Source organism: Spermophilus citellus (assembly GCF_964194105.1).
Source record: "Spermophilus citellus genome assembly, chromosome: 1".
Lineage (NCBI taxonomy): Eukaryota > Metazoa > Chordata > Mammalia > Rodentia > Sciuridae > Spermophilus > Spermophilus citellus.
In genome coordinates, this window is record NC_138182.1 from 27,779,185 (window position 1) to 27,797,554 (window position 18,370).

At 39.3% G+C, this 18,370-nt stretch overlaps 1 protein-coding gene across 1 annotated transcript in view; it reads left to right on the forward strand.

The window, feature by feature from the left end:
• Window positions 1-18,370, forward strand: part of B3GLCT (beta 3-glucosyltransferase) — a 110,048-nt gene that overhangs the window by 76,314 nt on the left and 15,364 nt on the right. The window contains exons 11-13 of the mRNA XM_081280432.1: window positions 5,803-5,916; window positions 6,978-7,077; window positions 13,402-13,521. Of these exons, the coding sequence (XP_081136558.1) occupies window positions 5,803-5,916; window positions 6,978-7,077; window positions 13,402-13,521 (334 nt within the window). The remainder of the gene's footprint in view (window positions 1-5,802; window positions 5,917-6,977; window positions 7,078-13,401; window positions 13,522-18,370) is intronic.

Below are 18,370 nucleotides of genomic sequence, written 5' to 3' on the forward strand. Positions count from 1 at the left end.
AGCACTTTTCTGATATTGAAAATTAGGCAGTCTTTTGCATTTTCTAATTTTAACATATATTTTAATTTTTTTCCATGAAAAGACTGTCGATTAGGGACCCTCTCTGTTGTATTTTTATATTTGAAATTTGTAATATTATTTTTTATATTATTTTATATTTTTTATATTAAAATTCTCCTGAATTTTATATTTGAATTTTGAGTCCAAGACCTTTAAAAATTACAACATCTTAAAAACCTTTTAGAAATATTAGAAACAAACCTCCCAGATACATTTAGCTTTTTTTTTTTTTTTTTTTGTACCAGGAATTGAACCCAGGGGCACTTAACCTCTGAGCTATATACCCAGCCTTTTTTTTCTTTTCTTTTTAATTTTGAGTCAGGGTCTTACTAAGTTGCTTAGGGCCTCAGTAAGTTGCTGAGGCTGGCTTTGAACTTGTGATCCTCCTGCTTCAGCCTCCCCCAATTGCCAGGATTATAGGTATGCACCACCGTGTCCCACTTATGAGGCTTTTGTAGTTGGGTTTCTCTCACCAGACATCTGTCAACTTAGGTGCATGTATTTGAAAAGGTAGCCTAAGGTGCAGCATAAGGATCTTTGGTCTCCATTTTGCTCTATGGAAATGAAGCCTGCCTCACCAGTGGGTTAGAGTCTAAGTAACCACTCATTGGCCCGAAGAATGAACCATCCAGTCACCCTATCAGTGACAAGGCCAATGCTGAGGTAATGGCTTCAAAATGCTGAACCTGTTTATGTCTTTGGTTGTGTTTTTTCTTATATATTCAATCTTCTAATTTCATGTGGACAATTCCTCAAGATGTGATAATTGTTGGGAATTATCATTGGATATTGTAGGGAAAGCTGAACATGGAATGATCTACAACTGGTCAAATCCTCGAAGCCCATTGCGTAGGGGGGACAGGACTCGGATTTCCTGGCTCCTGAATCCCTGTGTTCTTTCTACCAGAGCACAGCTATGCTGTAATCTCCTTGGATGTAGGACAAGCTGACCTTGATAAGTTGTCTTTAATATTCATGTTGATGCCCTTCGGGGTTCAAGGTCAGTTTGGAGTTTGCAGGAAGCTAAGAAAGTTCAGGCCTTTCATTTTCGGGGGCAAGGAATTGAAACCCCGAGAGGTCTGCAGTACACCTAGGGCTGGGAATTTAGGCTGCCCTCTTCCAAGCACGTTACTGCTAACATCAAGCCCAATACATGGTCTAGGATATTTTTAGCTTTTTCCTATTCTCTGTGCACTCTGGTAGAAATACTTGAAAGAACATCAGGCCAAATGGCACCAGAGGGGGAATAAAATAGAAAAGAAACTATTTATCTTTGAAAAATTGAGAGTGGGCCATACTGTGAGTGATGAGCACTCCCTTCTCTTTCATTAGCATTGATTACCTCCCTGGATGAAGATGGGGAATGGACAAGCAAGGAAAAATACATGTTGGATTCTTTTTTTTTTTTTTTAATACTCTCATGGACAAATTGATAATATAAACAAGTTCCAAGTTTTTAAAAAAATATTTTACACATTGTTTTTGTTTTTTGCCTAACCATGAGACATCTGTTATGGCATTTGTCCGGATTCTGATATAAATGAAATAGAATAATCTTAGAACACAGAAAAAAAATGCATTTAATATTTTGGCTCCAGAAAGTAATACACATTGACCCTGTTGAAACCGCACTCTCTCAGAGAGGCAAACATTTAGCAGGACTTTAAAAACTTTCAAAGTGTTACGTATGCTGATGAATTGGGTATAGCGGGCAACATTATATGTAAGCAAGAAAAGATTTCTGGAGTTTTAATATACAGCTGGATCACTTCCTGTGGGGTCTGTGTTTTTCACTGCATGGTGACATGAGCCGTCTGAGAACCTCAAGCATGTTCCTGACACCTTCTGCTCTGGGGTGCATGAGTCTCACCTACCTCATGGCGGACACCAATTTTGCTCATCAACTGATGGATCGTGAGCCTCTCCTCTCCTGCAGTTTTGCTCTAATTAAAGAAGTTAAATTGCTATTTGCTCGGCCTTTAGTTCCTTATCACAGCTTCCTGAACTCTTAAAAATATACACCTTATTCCTTTCAGATTTAAAGAAAATACAAAACCCATTTGCTATCTTTACTGCTGTGATCTTGTCTAAAAGAGGCCTGTTGGAACTAATTTATTAAGGGGAATGTTGGGTAGCTGGCGTTTTCTTTGATGAAAGAAGCTGCAGGTACCAGGCACAATATGCTTATGTGAAAGGGGAGGCTTGCACTGAAATGCAGCCAGATGGAAGGCCCTGCTGGCGTCAGAAGAGGGGATGGGATGAGCTGTTGAAGAGCGGCAGGAGAGTCAGGCGAAGGCTGGCTGTGTTCTTGCCCCGATGTTGAATAGCTGATGATCCAAATTGCCTAAAAATGTTGTTTACAACCAGCCAGGAGGGCGGCTTCCCAGTCTTAAGTACGCCTCAGTGTTAAAATGAGGAATTAGAGCACACTCCTGTGTGTCCCTCTCTCTCCTGAGAAGCACAGCCAGGGTTTCATTTGCGGTCACTGAATCATACACAGGGACACAGGTTCATTTACCAATCAAAAGTAGCAGATTCCTCTAAATCAAAATATCCATTCACAGTCGATTGATTGAACATTTATAAAACATTCAAGGATCAAATTCATTTTCATTCATAATATGATACAGTTTTGCAAGTGAATTCTCCAGGGGTAGAAACATGTGTTTCTGTACCTCATAGCGAGACACATCTTCTGCTTGGAAGATTTATGCCATCTGTGCAGCTAGGATTTGTTTTTAATAGCAAAATTTTTACTTTGCCCCTATGCTAAGTTATCCTGTGGCAAACTTTCTTGAAAGAGGCATTCATTACTATTTTGTTATGTGGTAGAAAGTATGATTTTCTTTCTTGCAAGCAAGATATGTAGCTATCTTGAAGGGTTCTTTTTTTGTGTGTTTTAAATTTTTTTTTAATTTAATATTTTTAGGAGTGCAGTGCCTTGGTAGAATGTATGATATTTTGTAATAGTAGGATAAATTCATTTTAGAATTCAAACAGTTCTAATAAAATAGGCCAGTATTCTAAAAGTTTATTTAGAATCAAAGTAGGAAATAAAGCTGTAATTTGTTATTATAGAAGACTTAACTTAGTTTCAAATTCTTTATGGCTAGAATCTATGATAAAAACAGAGGAAATATATTGATGAGGGCAGCAACACAACAAATTGTTTAATGCTTTGGCATTATAGAATCATAGTATCTTACAACATTAGAATGTTTGGCCTGTTTTTTAATGATTGATAATGATGGTACCATCCTTGTATCATAGGATGTATTGTCATTATGCATAAAATCTTCCTTTTTTAACTAGTTTCTAAAAAACAGTCTTAGGCCTTTTATAGAGACACCTATACCTACAAAATTCAGACCTCCTTCAACTGTTTATTGAGCAACTACTATGTCCTAGGCACTGTGTCAGGCATTGGGGAATAAGTCACAGACACACAGTAGCCCTTACCATTATGAAATTTCTATTTCAAACTAAAACCAAAAGTACACAGGGACACAAGTTTCATAGTCAGGTAGTTAGTAGAGCAGAAGTAGTTAGGTAGAGCAGAGAGCTAAGTCACACTTGATTTTTATTTCAATTTCATTTAAATCAAGTAATTGAGAATAAATACCTGTGCTGTTTAATAAAGCTCTTAGAGTAAAAAAAGATTGGAAGCTAAAGTCTGAGGAAATTGAAAGCAGAATTTGCATTGCCTGCTGGACCCATGCTGTGGTCTGAGGAAAGTTCTTGACCTTACCTCACAGCTTCTTCCTTGTTATGCAATAGGCATTTTACCCAAGAGAATGAAATTTTAGTGAAGGCAAACTGCAGGGTGCCTTTCTCCGGTAAGCCCTCTTACTTATTATATGCAAAGCAAACTGTGACTTGCCTGGGTTAAGATTTTTGTTGTGCTAGAATTTGGGAAGTAGAAATGTGAGGTGTTTAAAAAAATTTTTTTTTTTATTTTTTGTCCTCCAGCATCTTTCTCTATTATTTATGACATCTTTGACCATTTTGGCAGCGAAAAATCTTTACAACTATGTGCCTTTCTATAGTTGCATAAAAGGTACTCTTTAATGTCTAAAAATATTTAGTGGATAATTTGGTGATTATTTTATAAATATTCAGAATTCATAATCATTTTTCTTTCACAAAAGTTGGTGGATAGTGGATTTTAAAGAACACACTTTTATATTTTGTATATAAATGTTGTCTAAGCTGGGCTCTGCATTTGCTGATTTCCATAACTAAACATTTAAATTTTACATTGCACTGAGAGTTTTTGCATATAATGGGCTTTAATTTGGGTTGGGTAAAAGGAAAAGAGGTAAGATCTGATAAAGTCTCAAAAAAGGAAGTGAAGCTGGATGTGCATAAGCCACACCTGTAATCCCAGTGGCTTGGGAGGCTGAGACAGGAGGATCATGAGTTCAAAGCCAGCCTCAGCAAAAAGAGAGGAGCTAAGCAACTCAGTGAGACTTTGTCTCTAAATAAAATACAAAAATAAAAAAGTGGGGGGCTAGGGATGTGGGATGTGGCTCAGTGGTCAAGTGCTCCTGAGTTCAATCCCTGGTACCAAAAAAAAAAAAAAAAAAAAAAAAGCAAGTGAAGATTTGCTTCATTAGTTAAAGATCTTAAATTAACATGGTCTAAAATCTGTTAAAACAACAACAGAGCTGGATTTGGTGGCACACGCATGTAATCCCAGCAGCTCAGAAGCTGAGGCAGGAGGATTGCAAGTTTGAGGCCAGCCTCAGCAACTTAGTGAGACCCTATCTTAAAAAAAAAAAAAAAAGAAAGAAAAGGAAAGGACCAGGGATGTGGCTCAGTGGTTAAGTGTGCCTGGGTTCAATCCCAGTACCAACAAAAACAAAAACAACAGCAGAAACCCCTTCTCAAGGTTCAGAGATGCTCAGATAGTAATTTAAAAAAAATTTTTTTGAAGAGAATAATTACTTGGATAGTCAGCCAGGTGAATTAATGTAAACTAGGGATCAGTTTACACATAAGATATGCAGACCACTACTGTTGAGCATCTAAACCTAAAATACAAAACTCCAGGAAAGTTTTCCATTGTTTGTATTTATTGTGGTATAGAAAAACAATTTGTTATCAACAAGAATTTTAAAGTCTTCAGTGACTCTCAATTTTATTTCTCTCATGTTTTTCAAAAGTGTGACACTAATATAAGTCACCACATACAGCTTCTCAGAGGCAAGGCCGTGCTTTCTCTGGGGTTGAGGGATCCTGGTGGTGTCTTGTGTGGGGACATGCACGGCTTGACAGGGTCCTCCCATGCTCCATTGTAAGAGGGTCAAATTTGCATCTCAACGAGAACCACAGTGAATATTCCAGTCCTTAAAAGCATTTCTGTTTCCTACCTGCCCACAACACATTTTAAAAATCCATTTGTAGGTAGACTAAGCTATTGGGAAAAGAGAGACATTAGTTAAAATTCTCTGAAACACAAGAGTAGTATTAGACTAGAAAATTGGTCATTGTAGGGAAGTAAGTGCATTTATCACAGGAAATGAGAACTGCTTGGTTCTAGGGGACGTTGAAAATGCTCTAAGAAGAGGGTTTTGGTTGTGTGCAGTTAGCAGTGAACAGTGCTGGGACTTCTCAGGGCCCTGGGACACCTGTAGAGGAGGAAGTCACCTTTGTCCTTCGCAGGTGATCCTGCTGCCATTTTGAGTTTTCAAGCTTCCCATTATTACTGTGCCAGTGACTGTCACCTCTGTTTTTTTTCAGTACCCATCATAAAGCTGACTTGGGAGGGACAGGCGAGCCTCATCGAGTACTACAGTGACTATGCGGAAAGTTCCATCCCCACCGTGGATTTGGGAATTCCCAATACAGAGAGAGGTGAGAGCTTCCTTCTTACTCTTCCCCTTAAATCCAATCCTTATTCTGAAATATAGCAAATAAGGATAAAGATAAGACATTTTTAAGTACTGAAATTTTTACTTCTTGTCAGTTTGTTTTTTCTTTTTTTTTTTTCTTCTTATTCTAACAGCCAATATCTATACCCACAGATGCAGTCTGGTTCCTCAAATTAAAGACTCTGTAGTACAGACAAGGACCTTGCAGTCTATTTTGGGTCTGTTCCATTGCTGTGATCCAGTGCACGTCCGTTCCAATAGAGCTGAGCACTAGGTCTTTCATTCTGCCACAGTGCAGCCCGGACATATGGGACATGCAAAGTTAACTTGTCATCTTCCCACAGACAGCCTCCATCTTTTTAAGCCAATGGTCCAGTTCACATCTCGTGTGCCTCTCTGAGTAGCTCCTGTCCCTGTTCTGCACTGTTAGCTGTAGAGTAAGCTCTATGTTATTTTTTAGTATTTTGATTAGCAAAGCGTTGGAAATATACCTGCTTTTTCTCTTCAGATGGCAGGTTTTCTAGTTAAAAAATTCTTATTTTTTTAAAAAAGGAAAGTAGACATTTGGCCACCTCATTATAAGATGCTTTTTGTCCATCTGACTGTTAATCTAGTGTTTCCCCCCCTCCATATTATTTTGGTCCCCCACCTCCTTTTATGAATAAAACAAAAAAATTGCAGCCTGTAATTGCTGTGAGATTGAAAACTTTCTTATTTGTCTGGACTGAAGGTACTAATTTTCTGCTGCAAATTATCTGTGTGACCTCATGTAATTCCCCTAAGCTCTCCCACTTTCCATTTTCATTTTCTCATGTGTGAAATGACTGGCTTAGACTTTGTGGCCTCTGAAGTTTTTCCTTGTTCTCTATGTCTGTGAAAATTAGAGAATGCTGCTTTCTAGGAAAATGTCCAATTTTTAAGATCCATGGTAACATCCAAGCTTGTAATTACTTATGAGAGTTTCAGACTAAAAACTTTTAAAAAATGAATTTACCTAGGTTAGAGAAAATAATGCATTGTAAGTTTTCTTCTTACCTTTCCCAGGTCATTGTGGAAAAACATTTGCCATTTTAGAAAGATTTCTGAATCACAATCGGAACAAAATACCATGGCTCCTCATTGTGGATGATGATACATTAATTAGGTAAGGAGTTGTTCTCATCCCAAGTGCTTTAAATTCTACATATATCCATATTTGAAAGCTGTGGTGCCTTTGGAGTGTTCCAAGCCACTACTTAATGAGAGGGCAGCAGGAACCTACAGACTCTTGGTTGAAGAGAAGGGGCTGAGAGACTCAGGAGACAAAGTTGTTAGAGTTTTTAGGACAGAGCACCAGAGAGGAGAGAGCACTGAAGATGGTCTAAGGAAGCTTTCAGAGTAATTAGAGGGAGGAGGGAGTTGTGGTAGATGCCCAAAGGGGCTGGGCTTGGGGCCCGTTGCCACCAGCCACACTGGAAAGTCCACGATTGGCAGAGTATTGGGTAGAGTACACAGGAGAGTCTAGCTTCAATAGCAAGGACTAGTTAACCCTAGACCAAACACCACTCTAGTCCCACTTAGCAAATCTGAAAAAGAAAGAAGAGATGTAGGTATAAATAAGTCTGAAATAATCTTCTAGTCTTTCACCTTCTATAGCTGAGAATTACATGGTCTGGTGTGCAAAAACCCACTGGATTGGATTAACAGCAAATTAGGCATTGTGGAGGACAGTGGTGAAATTCAAAACAGTACAGAAGAAAATGGTGAACTTAGAAGCATTGCAGTAATAAGTATCCAAAATGAATGAAACACAAAAGTAAAATATAAGAAAATGAACAGAGCATCAGTGGGACAGTTTCAAATGCATTTGGAGTCCCCCGAGAAAAGGGAAACAACATACATTTAAGGAAATATTTCCCAAATTTGATGAAAATCATAAACCCACAAATCCAAGAAGCTCAGTGAACCCAAGCCCCAAAGCAGAGCAGTAGTGCCTCTAACACTGCAAGAGGGATGTCCTCTTCAATAACATCTCAGATAGCAGTTATTGTACCCATAGCTGCGTCACTTAGGTCCCCAGTCTTTACCACTCCACTGGAAATGTTGCCATATGATCAATTTGAACCTTGTTACTGTTCCTTTCAAAACTCTGATATCATCCTTGGTAACAATGATTATTGTCCTAAGTCCTGAGACTGAGTAATCTGCAGGATTCAGGGCCAACCCCTCTTCTCCATGAAAAACAACAGCCACAGAAGTAGTCTTTCTGTTGTCACAGAACACGGAGCTTTGACTTGTGGAAGATCAATACGTATTCGGAGACATGAAAAAATGCCATGAATGCAAAATTTTTTAAAAAAAGGACAAAACAGAGAAGAGAGGAAACTAGAATTTAATACACTCAAGAAAGAAATAGAAGGCAAATTCATATCAGCAATTATAGCTAAATTATAAAACAGTCCAAAGTAAACAAATTACAATGAAATTTTAATAAGAATTATTAGAATCCTAGGTGTTTGTCTTTTTTCGAGTTGTTTATTTCACTTAGTGTAATATCCTCAAAGCTCATCTGTGTTGGAGCACATTGTTCAATTTTTTCCCTTTTTAAGGCTGAATGATATTTCATTGAATGGATGTATCATGTTCTGCTTCTCTGTCCATCTGCTGACGGATGCTCAGGTTACTTGCACAGTTGAGCTTTTGGGAATAATGCTGCTATGAATTTGAGTGTGTAGGTGGCTCTTCAAGACCCTGGTCTCAATTCTTTGGGGTGTATAATGAGAAGTGGCATTCCTGGATCATAGGATAATTTAGTGTTGACTTTGGGGAAGCATGCTAATATGTTACACATTTAGAAATTAGTTAACTTAGATAGAAAAAAAAATCAACAAGGATGGGGCGAAAATGAAAACAAACTGGACCCAACTGTACTTCATGTGACAATATAATCACGCTAAGAATGAAAAAATATAACTAATGCAAGTAATTTTTGAAGATAGTATTTAAATATATACCTTCAGTCAAGAATGAGAAGAAGGGAGGAACTACAAACAAATCCTGATTTTTTAGTATAGGTCTGATTTTGGAAGTGGTGTGGGCAAAGCAATTCTGAAATTATTTTAGGTATAGTATAGACTTGAATAGATGTTGATATTTTGGGGAGCCAGTTTTCTAAGTATGGAAGAGAATATGAATAAAGAACAGAGGAGGTCAAGGGAAAGCTGTATGGGAAGGGCCTGAAATTGAAAGAATTTATAATTTTTGTAAGAACTCACGATTTCTGAATTTTGTGTGTGTGTGTGTGTGTGTTCACATATATGTTTCCTGGCTTTTTCTTCTGCAAGAGGCTAGAAGCAAAGATACTCCAGAGTATTGAGACACTATTGCCTAGAGTTAGTAGTACGGCTTTCCTCACTCAAAGGAATCAGGGCTTCTCGGAGAGATGGCAAATGCCAGGGCCAAGGCAAGGCAGGCACAAAATTCATTCAGGGATATCTTTTTATATTAGAAAGCCAGGAGGTGCTAGGAGAAAGAAGTTGGGGGCTGGGTGGCAAAGAGGACGAGGAAGAAAAGAACATGTTATGAGGACACAGAGGCAGCTTGAATGGGTTCCATTGGCTAAATCTGGGACATGTAAAGCATCAGTGTAATTGAAGACAGTAATGAATTATGAGCTATTAGAATTAAAAATCATGAGTCCATCCTTATAATAAATACATACATATGTACATAAATGGAGAGAAGGTGGGCTCTTGCTCGCAGGATGACAGTGAGTTCTGGTCGATAAAGGTGCAGGGAGGGGTGGTGTTGGAAAAGTCATCACTTAGTAACCATCATAGTGAAGTTTGATTCAGGCAAGAATCGCTAATGCAAAACTAGAGCCCGTTTTGATGAGGACTGGGATATTTGTCTATGTTAAAGTTTCTACACAGAGATGCCTAGTAATGGCAGGGGAAATATAGATACTGTCCCATGGGGCAACCAGACAGTGCCTTACTTGGATGATCAAGTAAGTCTTACCAAGGATGGGCAGATGGACACATCTGTGCCACACACACACAGAGTCACTCATGTTATACTGTGACTGGGCTGCGAAACATCCGACAAGCCCAACATGCGAATGGTTCTGTTTGAGGAAAGGTGAGGGGCTTGTAGCATTGAAAACTACCAATGTTTCAAAAGACAAAGCATAGCTATGGAGCTGGTTCTATATTAAAGAAGATTAAAGTGAAATGATTAATACATACAATAAGGGATCCTGGATTTCATTCTGATGCTATACATGACATTACTGAGTTAATTGTAAAATTAGACTAGTGATTGGCTTAGTAGAAGCACTGTGTCAGTGGTTCAGTTTTGAGTCATTATAACTAAGGCTTCTGTCTATATTTCTGTACAAGTCCATATAGACACCCGCCTTCTTTTCAGCTAAAATGCATAGGAGTGGACTATCTGGGACATATAGCAGGTAGAAGTTTAACTCTTTCAATAACTCATTGTACCTATGTTAATTTTCCTGAAGTTGCTCGCTTTTACCATTCTTAGGAAATATGCGTGGATGTATATTGGAGGAAAGGAGCATGATATATACAACTTGTTCTCTAATATTTCAGAAGAGGGAAATATGCATGTACATATAATCAACATGTATGTGTTGTGGGAGGGTATACACCTGCAGAATCCATAGAATGATAAAACCGATAGGGTAAGTGTTAAGCACTGGTTAAGTCTGGGTAAGGGATATAGGAATTCTTTGTCCCAGTCTTGTAACTTTTCTGCAATCTTAAAATTATTCCCAAGGAAAAAGTTCAAAAATAAATACCATAATAGGTCAGGGTGGAACATCCTCTTTATTTTCAAGATCAATATTTAACAGTTAAAATCTGTCTACGCTACTAAGAAGCATCAGTGTAACTCTGATCACGCATCTCCATGCTGTTTTTCTTCATTTCTGTGCCTCAAAACTGCCTGAAATGGGAACAGATTGTTAAATGAAGTTCTTTTCCTGGATCAGTAGCCAAATCTCCATAGATAGAATTGGAGATCTATCTGCTTTATCCACATTTCCACTTTGTAGCGAATATGAAGTATGTGATAATTATCAGATTCCATTTGTGATCCTTCGGCTTTCAAGTAATATTGTGAATATGGAAATAGTGTTATAAAGAAAAGAAACCCAGAGATGTTAAATTCCCGTTATTTTAACCTTACAATTGAAGAAATTGAAGGTTTCGGTTTAAATAGACAGTTTCACAATATGCAGGAAAAAGAGAAATAAATATCACAAAGCTTTTTTCTTTTTTTCAGGTCCAGAAGTAGACATAAATTTGCCCTAGAAAGCTCTGGGTTTTTGCAGAACCTTTTTTACAAACAAAAGGCTACAATTTCCTTACAGATCTTTATGAGTATATTCTCCATCACTGAATAGTATCAGCATGCTTATTTGCCTTTCTCTGTGGAGCTATTTATCAGATGACTTGAAGACTGATTTCAAATTAGGTGTTTAGCATGTTTAACATGTATATTGAATATAGCATAGTGTCCAGAGATGGTGTTCTCAGGTCACTCAGAAACTGCCAGCATTTTCAGAAGCCTTGACCTTCAGACAGAATGTAAACCTAGTCTGCAGACTTATAGACCCTTTGAGCACCAGCACTTGCAGGAGATTTTTTTTTTTTAATATACGTTCAATATTTTCTTCGCTTTCACCTTCAACTTTATCAGCTGGAGCATTTCTGAAGGATGCATGAGTATGGATGGAAAAGGTATCTCTTTTGTACCTCTCCACTAGTTACTGGAGGGGGTCCAAGGAGATAGATACCAGCAAAGGGAAACCTCAACTCCAGATGATGGGGTCCTTGACAAATGACTCAGAAAGGAATTTTAAGATGTGTCAGATAGAGGCATCAACAGAGATTTACTGGGAAAGCAAGGAGTACATATTCAAAGAAAGTGCAGGCTGTCTGAAGACTGAAAAGCGGCCTTTTGGGGTCTCTGGCTTTCTCTTTAAAGGAAACTTTGTGCGATCCTTGGTTGTATCTTCTTCATTATTTGATCAATAGTTAGTGTGGGGAAAGTACCCAATATATAGGTTTCCTCTCTTCCCTTGCTCAATCTAGTCTAAAAATACATGGGTGAGTGGGCTCATTAATAGTGCACAGGGCAGTGTTCATAAGTGGGTGGATTTTCAGTAACTTTAAGGTCAGGAGTGACAGGCCTGGAGAACAATTGGCTAGGGGAGTATTAAAATTAAATTAAAATTACAGTATCCTCGTCTTCCTTTTGTCTCCTTTTTATCTTTTTGTTCTACCTCATTATCACTACCCCATCCCCTTACAGAGAAGAGAAATTAGTCTTTAGAAAACTGGTGTGCTCAAGTTAACACTGCTTGTGGGAAAAGCTTTCACAGTTAGAGATTTAGAGAAACGCTTCATATCAACCCACCTCTTGGAGATTCATGATGCTCATGAATCACAGGCTGAGACACATGCCAAAGTTTGGCCCATTAGAAATTTTTGCAAAGTTATTGACCATGGAAACTGGTTTTAAGGATTAATATCTTAAGGAATGCTATGACCTGGTGATGTGGGACCTCAAAATCTCCAGATGCAACAGTAGGAAGACTTTATAAGGCATCTCTAAGTGATGGAAGTTCTTAGAAGAGAAAACTTGCCTTTCTTCTCACCAACCTTTGCCACTACATTAAAAAATGATTTCTAGTTTTTATTTTTCTGGGAAATCTTTTTATTTCATCCTCACAGTAGCTGTAGTTGCAAGCATTGTTCTGTCCAGCTCATGGATATTCTCACTGCCCTTTGTGAGTTGTTTAGACACAGAACAAAGACTGATGGGGGCAAAGGGCATTTAAAGGGATGCACAGAGACCAAAAGTTCATGCCCTGGGGTGGTCTTACTGAGTATTGGTGGGTGTGTGTCATACTCTGAGGATTTCCAGGAAAGCCTCACTGTCCCAATTCTTTCCTTACCTTCCAGCCACATGCTGGGCATAGCTGTCCCCAAACACATTTATACCTCACAGTTCTTTTTGGAACATTTAAGGATTTAAAAAATAGAAACAACCAAGTCCACCTGAAAAGGTGTGAGGATTAGTCCATACTCACCTGCAGGTAGGATGGGTGGAAGTGAGGTTTATAGCACACTGGCCACCTCAGGCCACTGACCCGACACCTACTCCCCCACATGAGGCAGCCAGGTCCTGGCAGGGGCTGCTTCAAACTGGGTAGTAAGCATCTGGTTTCTCAGTTTCTCTTTTGCTTCCAGTAATGTACAGTGTTCATACATTTCTCTTTTTTGGGGGGAGGGGTCTTTAGTAATCCATTTATTCCATAAATCACTTGAATTTCATCCCAGCATTTTCCTTATATAGAGCTATGTAACAATAAGAGGGAGATGTAAGAACTAGGAAATATTTATTTTGAGACTACACATGAATTAAATAATTATTACTTATGTTCCCTCTGGCATCTCAGCATCTCCAGGCTCCGGCACTTGCTTAGCTGCTATGACTCCAGTAAACCCATAGTCCTGGGAGAGCGCTACGGATATGGCCTGGGCACTGATGGCTACAGCTATGTCACAGGAGGAGGAGGGTAAGTGTAAGCATGGCTTTTTACAAATACAGTCAACTCTCAGTGTCCGTGGGGGATTTGGGTCCAGGACCCCAGCACGGATATTCAAGTCCCTTATATAAGTTGTAGTATTTGCATATAATCTATGTACATCCTACTGTATACTTTAACCTCTGGATTGCTTGTAATACCTATTACTATGTAAATGCCATGGACATAGTTCTTATATTGTGTTATTTAGAAAATAATGACAAGTAAAAATGTCTATGTCACCCAAAGAGGTTGGAGGGGTTCCCAGTTGGGAGACCTTAATTCAGCTCCAGTGGGTTCCTTATGCAGAAGAATTTCAGCACTTCAGTCAGAGAAACAGAGATTTATTTAGAAAAGAAATGTATATTTAAGGGAGAATGCAGACTATCCAGAGCGAGAGATGCACTTTTGGCGCCCTGTCTCTTCTTTGGAAGAAAACTTGGTAAGAGGTGATTGTGGGGAGGTGTATGGGGATCATGTCAGTCTGGTGCTCAGAGACAATTTATGATGGTCTGGCCATTTTCAGGATGTTAGACTGCTGTGGTCTCCATTATCTGATCAGTTATAGGTTTCTTAATATATCATATCTCTTGGCTTAATTGGTTTATTGGTGGGTTAGTTAACAGTGCCCAAGGTAATTATCATGAGTGAGTGAATTTTCAGTAACTTCAAGATTTGTAGATTTCCAAAAAATTTGGGAGTCACAGGCCTGGGAGAGAGGTAGGCTCAAGGAGTGACAGGCCTGGAAAGATATGAGGAATCTTAAATTAAAATTATATTTCCTTGTTCTTCCTTTATTTGTCCTGTCTACCTGTCTCATTTCCTTTATCCTACCTTATATTACATGTTCAGTACAGGTGCATTTAAAAAAAAAATTATTTTGATTTATGATCAGTTGGATCCATGAACGTGGAGCCTGCAGGTAGAGAGGACTGAACTTCCCTTTCTACAAGGCAGAGGAGGGTCTGTGGAACTGGGATCTATACTGACATACGAGTCTCTTTAAATAGTAGCTATTCCTCTAATAGGAAAGTGAATATTATATTTGTGAAACCTGAACATGAAAAGAACCCACAATAAAGAAAATTTACCCCTTGAAGAGACAATATGAAAATATTTTTCAAAGTACTTGCTAGAAATGTCCCTATAATAACTAGTGCTTCTAGGCAGCCAGTTACTTTGGATTGTCTGTTTAAAAAAAATTACTTATAGATTTTAATTTTAAAAAATAAGCCATTATACTTTAAAATTATCCAATGCTTAATAAATCACATTTAGAAAAAGAGTAGTATAGAAACTTAGACAATTAAATAACATTTGTGTAGGATTTATAGGTTTTAAATAACAGTAAAAAATCAATCTTTTTAAATGAAGCACCTGCCTCATCTCTTATAGGGAAAGGTTTTAATTTGATTTATATGGGTAAATCAATTGAGCAGTTAGTTGTTTCTATTACTGCTATAGTCTTTGCTACTAGGGTGCTTAGGGAGACTGTTAACTTGTCTTCCACTCTAGTCATTTAAATTCATTCAACTGATTTTTTTTTAATGTTCACTATACACTGGGCAGCGTTATATTCAGTGATTATATATCTCTGAAAGACTAGGACCTTTTATTTCTATTTTTTAATCCCTTAGATTAGAACATGTCTCTCCTACCATTTTTTTTCCTCTCACTTTAACAAAATACCTGAGACTGGGTAACTTATATTTATTTAGTTTAAGTTTTGGAAGTCCAAAACCATAGTGCTCGCACCTGCTCAGCACTGGCGAGGCCCTTCTGGATATATCACAACATGGCGGATAGCGCCATGGCAGGAGTATGTGTAAGAGGGAGAAATCACATATTTAGTCAGGAAACAGGAGATTAAAGGGTCAGGCTTGATCTTTTTATAATAATCCTCTCTTGTGGTAACTAACTACAGGGTCCCTTAAGAATAAAATTAGCCTCTTCTGGGGGCAGTGGCCCTAGTAACCAAATCACCTTCCACCAGGCCCCACCCCTTAAATATTTCACTCTCTCTCAACACTGAGACTCTGGGAACCAAGCTTTCAACACATGAATCTTTAGAGGATGCATTAAAGTCTTATCCATATCACAGCAGGTTTCTTCTGCAGGTTCTCAAGTGTCTTACTGCAGGTGTTCTGGTTAGATCTAGCCCATTCAGTGGTGAATGCAGAATGGTTATGGAGTGAGGTCTGCTGTGGTGGGATAACTGAGCCTGAGCAGGAGCACTGATCTTTAAGTAGTGTCCTGCACCTATCAGAAGGCACTAGCAAGAAAGGTTGACCTTTTTGTTAAAAAAGGGTTTAAGCTGTTTTCAGCCACAAAGTGATGTGTGTAGCTTTCTGGGTAAGGTATTAGGTCCAATTAAGGATGAGGGCATGACATCCATTGAGCCAGAACTTGTCACTTTTGGAAGGGTCCTGCTGTCTGTACATGGGTTTATATATTTTGTAGCTCAGTAATATTCATATACTCTTAATAAAGAATTGCCTTTTTTTGTGATTTCTGAGAGCACGTGGTTTCGTTGTCCTTCTTGCTTATTGGATTTAACTGTTATTTGTGGGACCAGCACTTGAGACCTTCTGAAACCTCACTTTATGTTACCTAACCAGAGTGGTCTTTTATGATGCCTGGGGGGGAGTGGTGCTTATTCACTCCACTAGCTGAGTATGTGCCAAGCACTGGCCACGCATAGATGAGAGCCCCACCGCACATCCCATGTAGGAGGCAGATACATTGCATAATTGCATCTACTCCCTTTCTCTTGTCTGTGACAGGCTCTGATAGGCCACCAAGGTAGCCCCTTTAACCTTTTCTGTGTTCAGCCTCTACCTACCTGGCTGGTGGATATTTCCTGCCACCTCTTGTTTTCCTACCTTGTAACCTCTTCCCCTCACCAGACATCTTCCTCATTCCCTTCGCGGGCATTCTCTACTCTTGCTACCTGCATTTCCTCAGCTCCTTACTCACCCTTCTGCCTAATCCACCTTGTCAAAGTCTCATGGAACCACACTGTGGTCAAATCAAATGAATCGTTTCCAGTCTTCATCTGTTTTTGCCCCTGAGCAGCCTTTGACAGATCTCACAGTTTACTTGAAACACTTCTTTCTCTTGCTTTCCAGAGCACCATCCGGACCTTTTCCATTCCTGTCTTTCTGGTCAGACCTTCTCAGTTCTTTTTGTCTGTCCATTTAAAGTCTGTCTTTCTCAGCCATCTTTTCTAATTTCCCTTATCTTCTCCCTCTACATTCTTCCAGAGTGATTTTATCCGCCCCCATGTACCCAGATCCCTGTCTCCAGCCCAGGATTCTCTCCCACTCCTGATGCATACATCCGCCTACCAAAGGACACCTCCACTTGGTGATTCACAGGCACATCACCTCCCATGCTGAAATCATCATTTATGACATTAGCTCCTAACCTGGCCCCTTTCCACTGGCCCTCTCTCAGAGAAGGTACTAAAATGTACGATTTCCTACCCTGGAGCCTGCAAGGCAGCTCTTTCCCACTCTCTGGCTGTGGACTGCATTCCTGAGTTGTGTCAGTTTATCTCCTGAATCTCTCTCTCTTCAGTACTTCTCTCCACCTCCTCCACCATCATGGCTGCTATCATCTCTGCTCGGGCTTCCTGCTCTCCCTCATTCTTGTCTTCATCCATCCCACCTGGTTATGCACACTGTAGTTAGAGAGCCCATTCTAAAAAGCAGATCTCATCCTATCTATCTCCCCTGCTCACAAGCCATCAGCTGCTTCTCCTCACCTTATCTTCCCCCAAAGACACGAACCATTTTTTAACATCTGGCATCTAAGACAAGGAGATGACCAATCACATTTCACCAAGAGTCAAGCTGGTCTTGGATGAGGCCTCAGTTTTGACCACCTAGAGATCACCTAAGCTGCAGATCTGGGTGCTGCTGAACCCTCTGCAGCCGGGCCAAAGGTTCCAGCAGGGCCTCTCTTCCACCTGCAGGCCCTGGTCACCCCTGAAAGTTGCTTGGCCCCTGCTCATCTGGTGGAGATTCCACTCTAGAAATTTGTTCATCAGTTTCATCGTGTCCAGCTCTCTTCAAAAATTCCATAAATGAGTCTGATTTTTACTTTATTTATGTTTCCATGTATGAACGCAGCGTGAAAATCTCTTTCATCCTTTTATATCCTGAGTGGACCTAGAACTTTCACCCTCACCTGTAGGACAAAACCTGACCAAGGCTCCCAAGGCCCCATCTGGTCTTGGCAGATGTATTGCCATCCTGGCTCTCGTCCTGAAGAATTCATGCGGAACTTATTGCTCTTTCTCAGGAACACTGTCTTCCCCACACCCCTCCCCCACCATATATGGCATCTGTGGGTCTCTACAGTTCCAGATTTCTGTCTGCCTAATTACTTCTCATTCTTTTGGACTCAATCTAGCTGTTATTTATCTACTCCTAGAAGCCTGTAGCCCACCTTAGCCCCCGAAATCTGGGCTTAATGCCTTTCTAATGTACTTTCATAGCATATTATATAAACCGTTATCATTTAATTGTCTATTTACATTCCTATTTTCTACTTAAATTAAGAATTATTTGCAGGTAGCACCTGTGTCTTATTTCTCATTATATCCCCACTTCAGAGCAGAGGGGCTCGTTTTTGTCAAGGTACAGTGAATAAATGGATAAACAAACCATGAAAACCGGGCATTTGGGTTTTACCTAAGCAACATGACCCATGGTATATTTGGGTTTTTAAAGTACTTTTATACTTTTATACAGAAACATTCTTCATGAGATTGCTTCTTCTGCCAACCTTTGACAAAAGTTGCCTATACAATGTGATATAGTTCCTCCAGCACTAC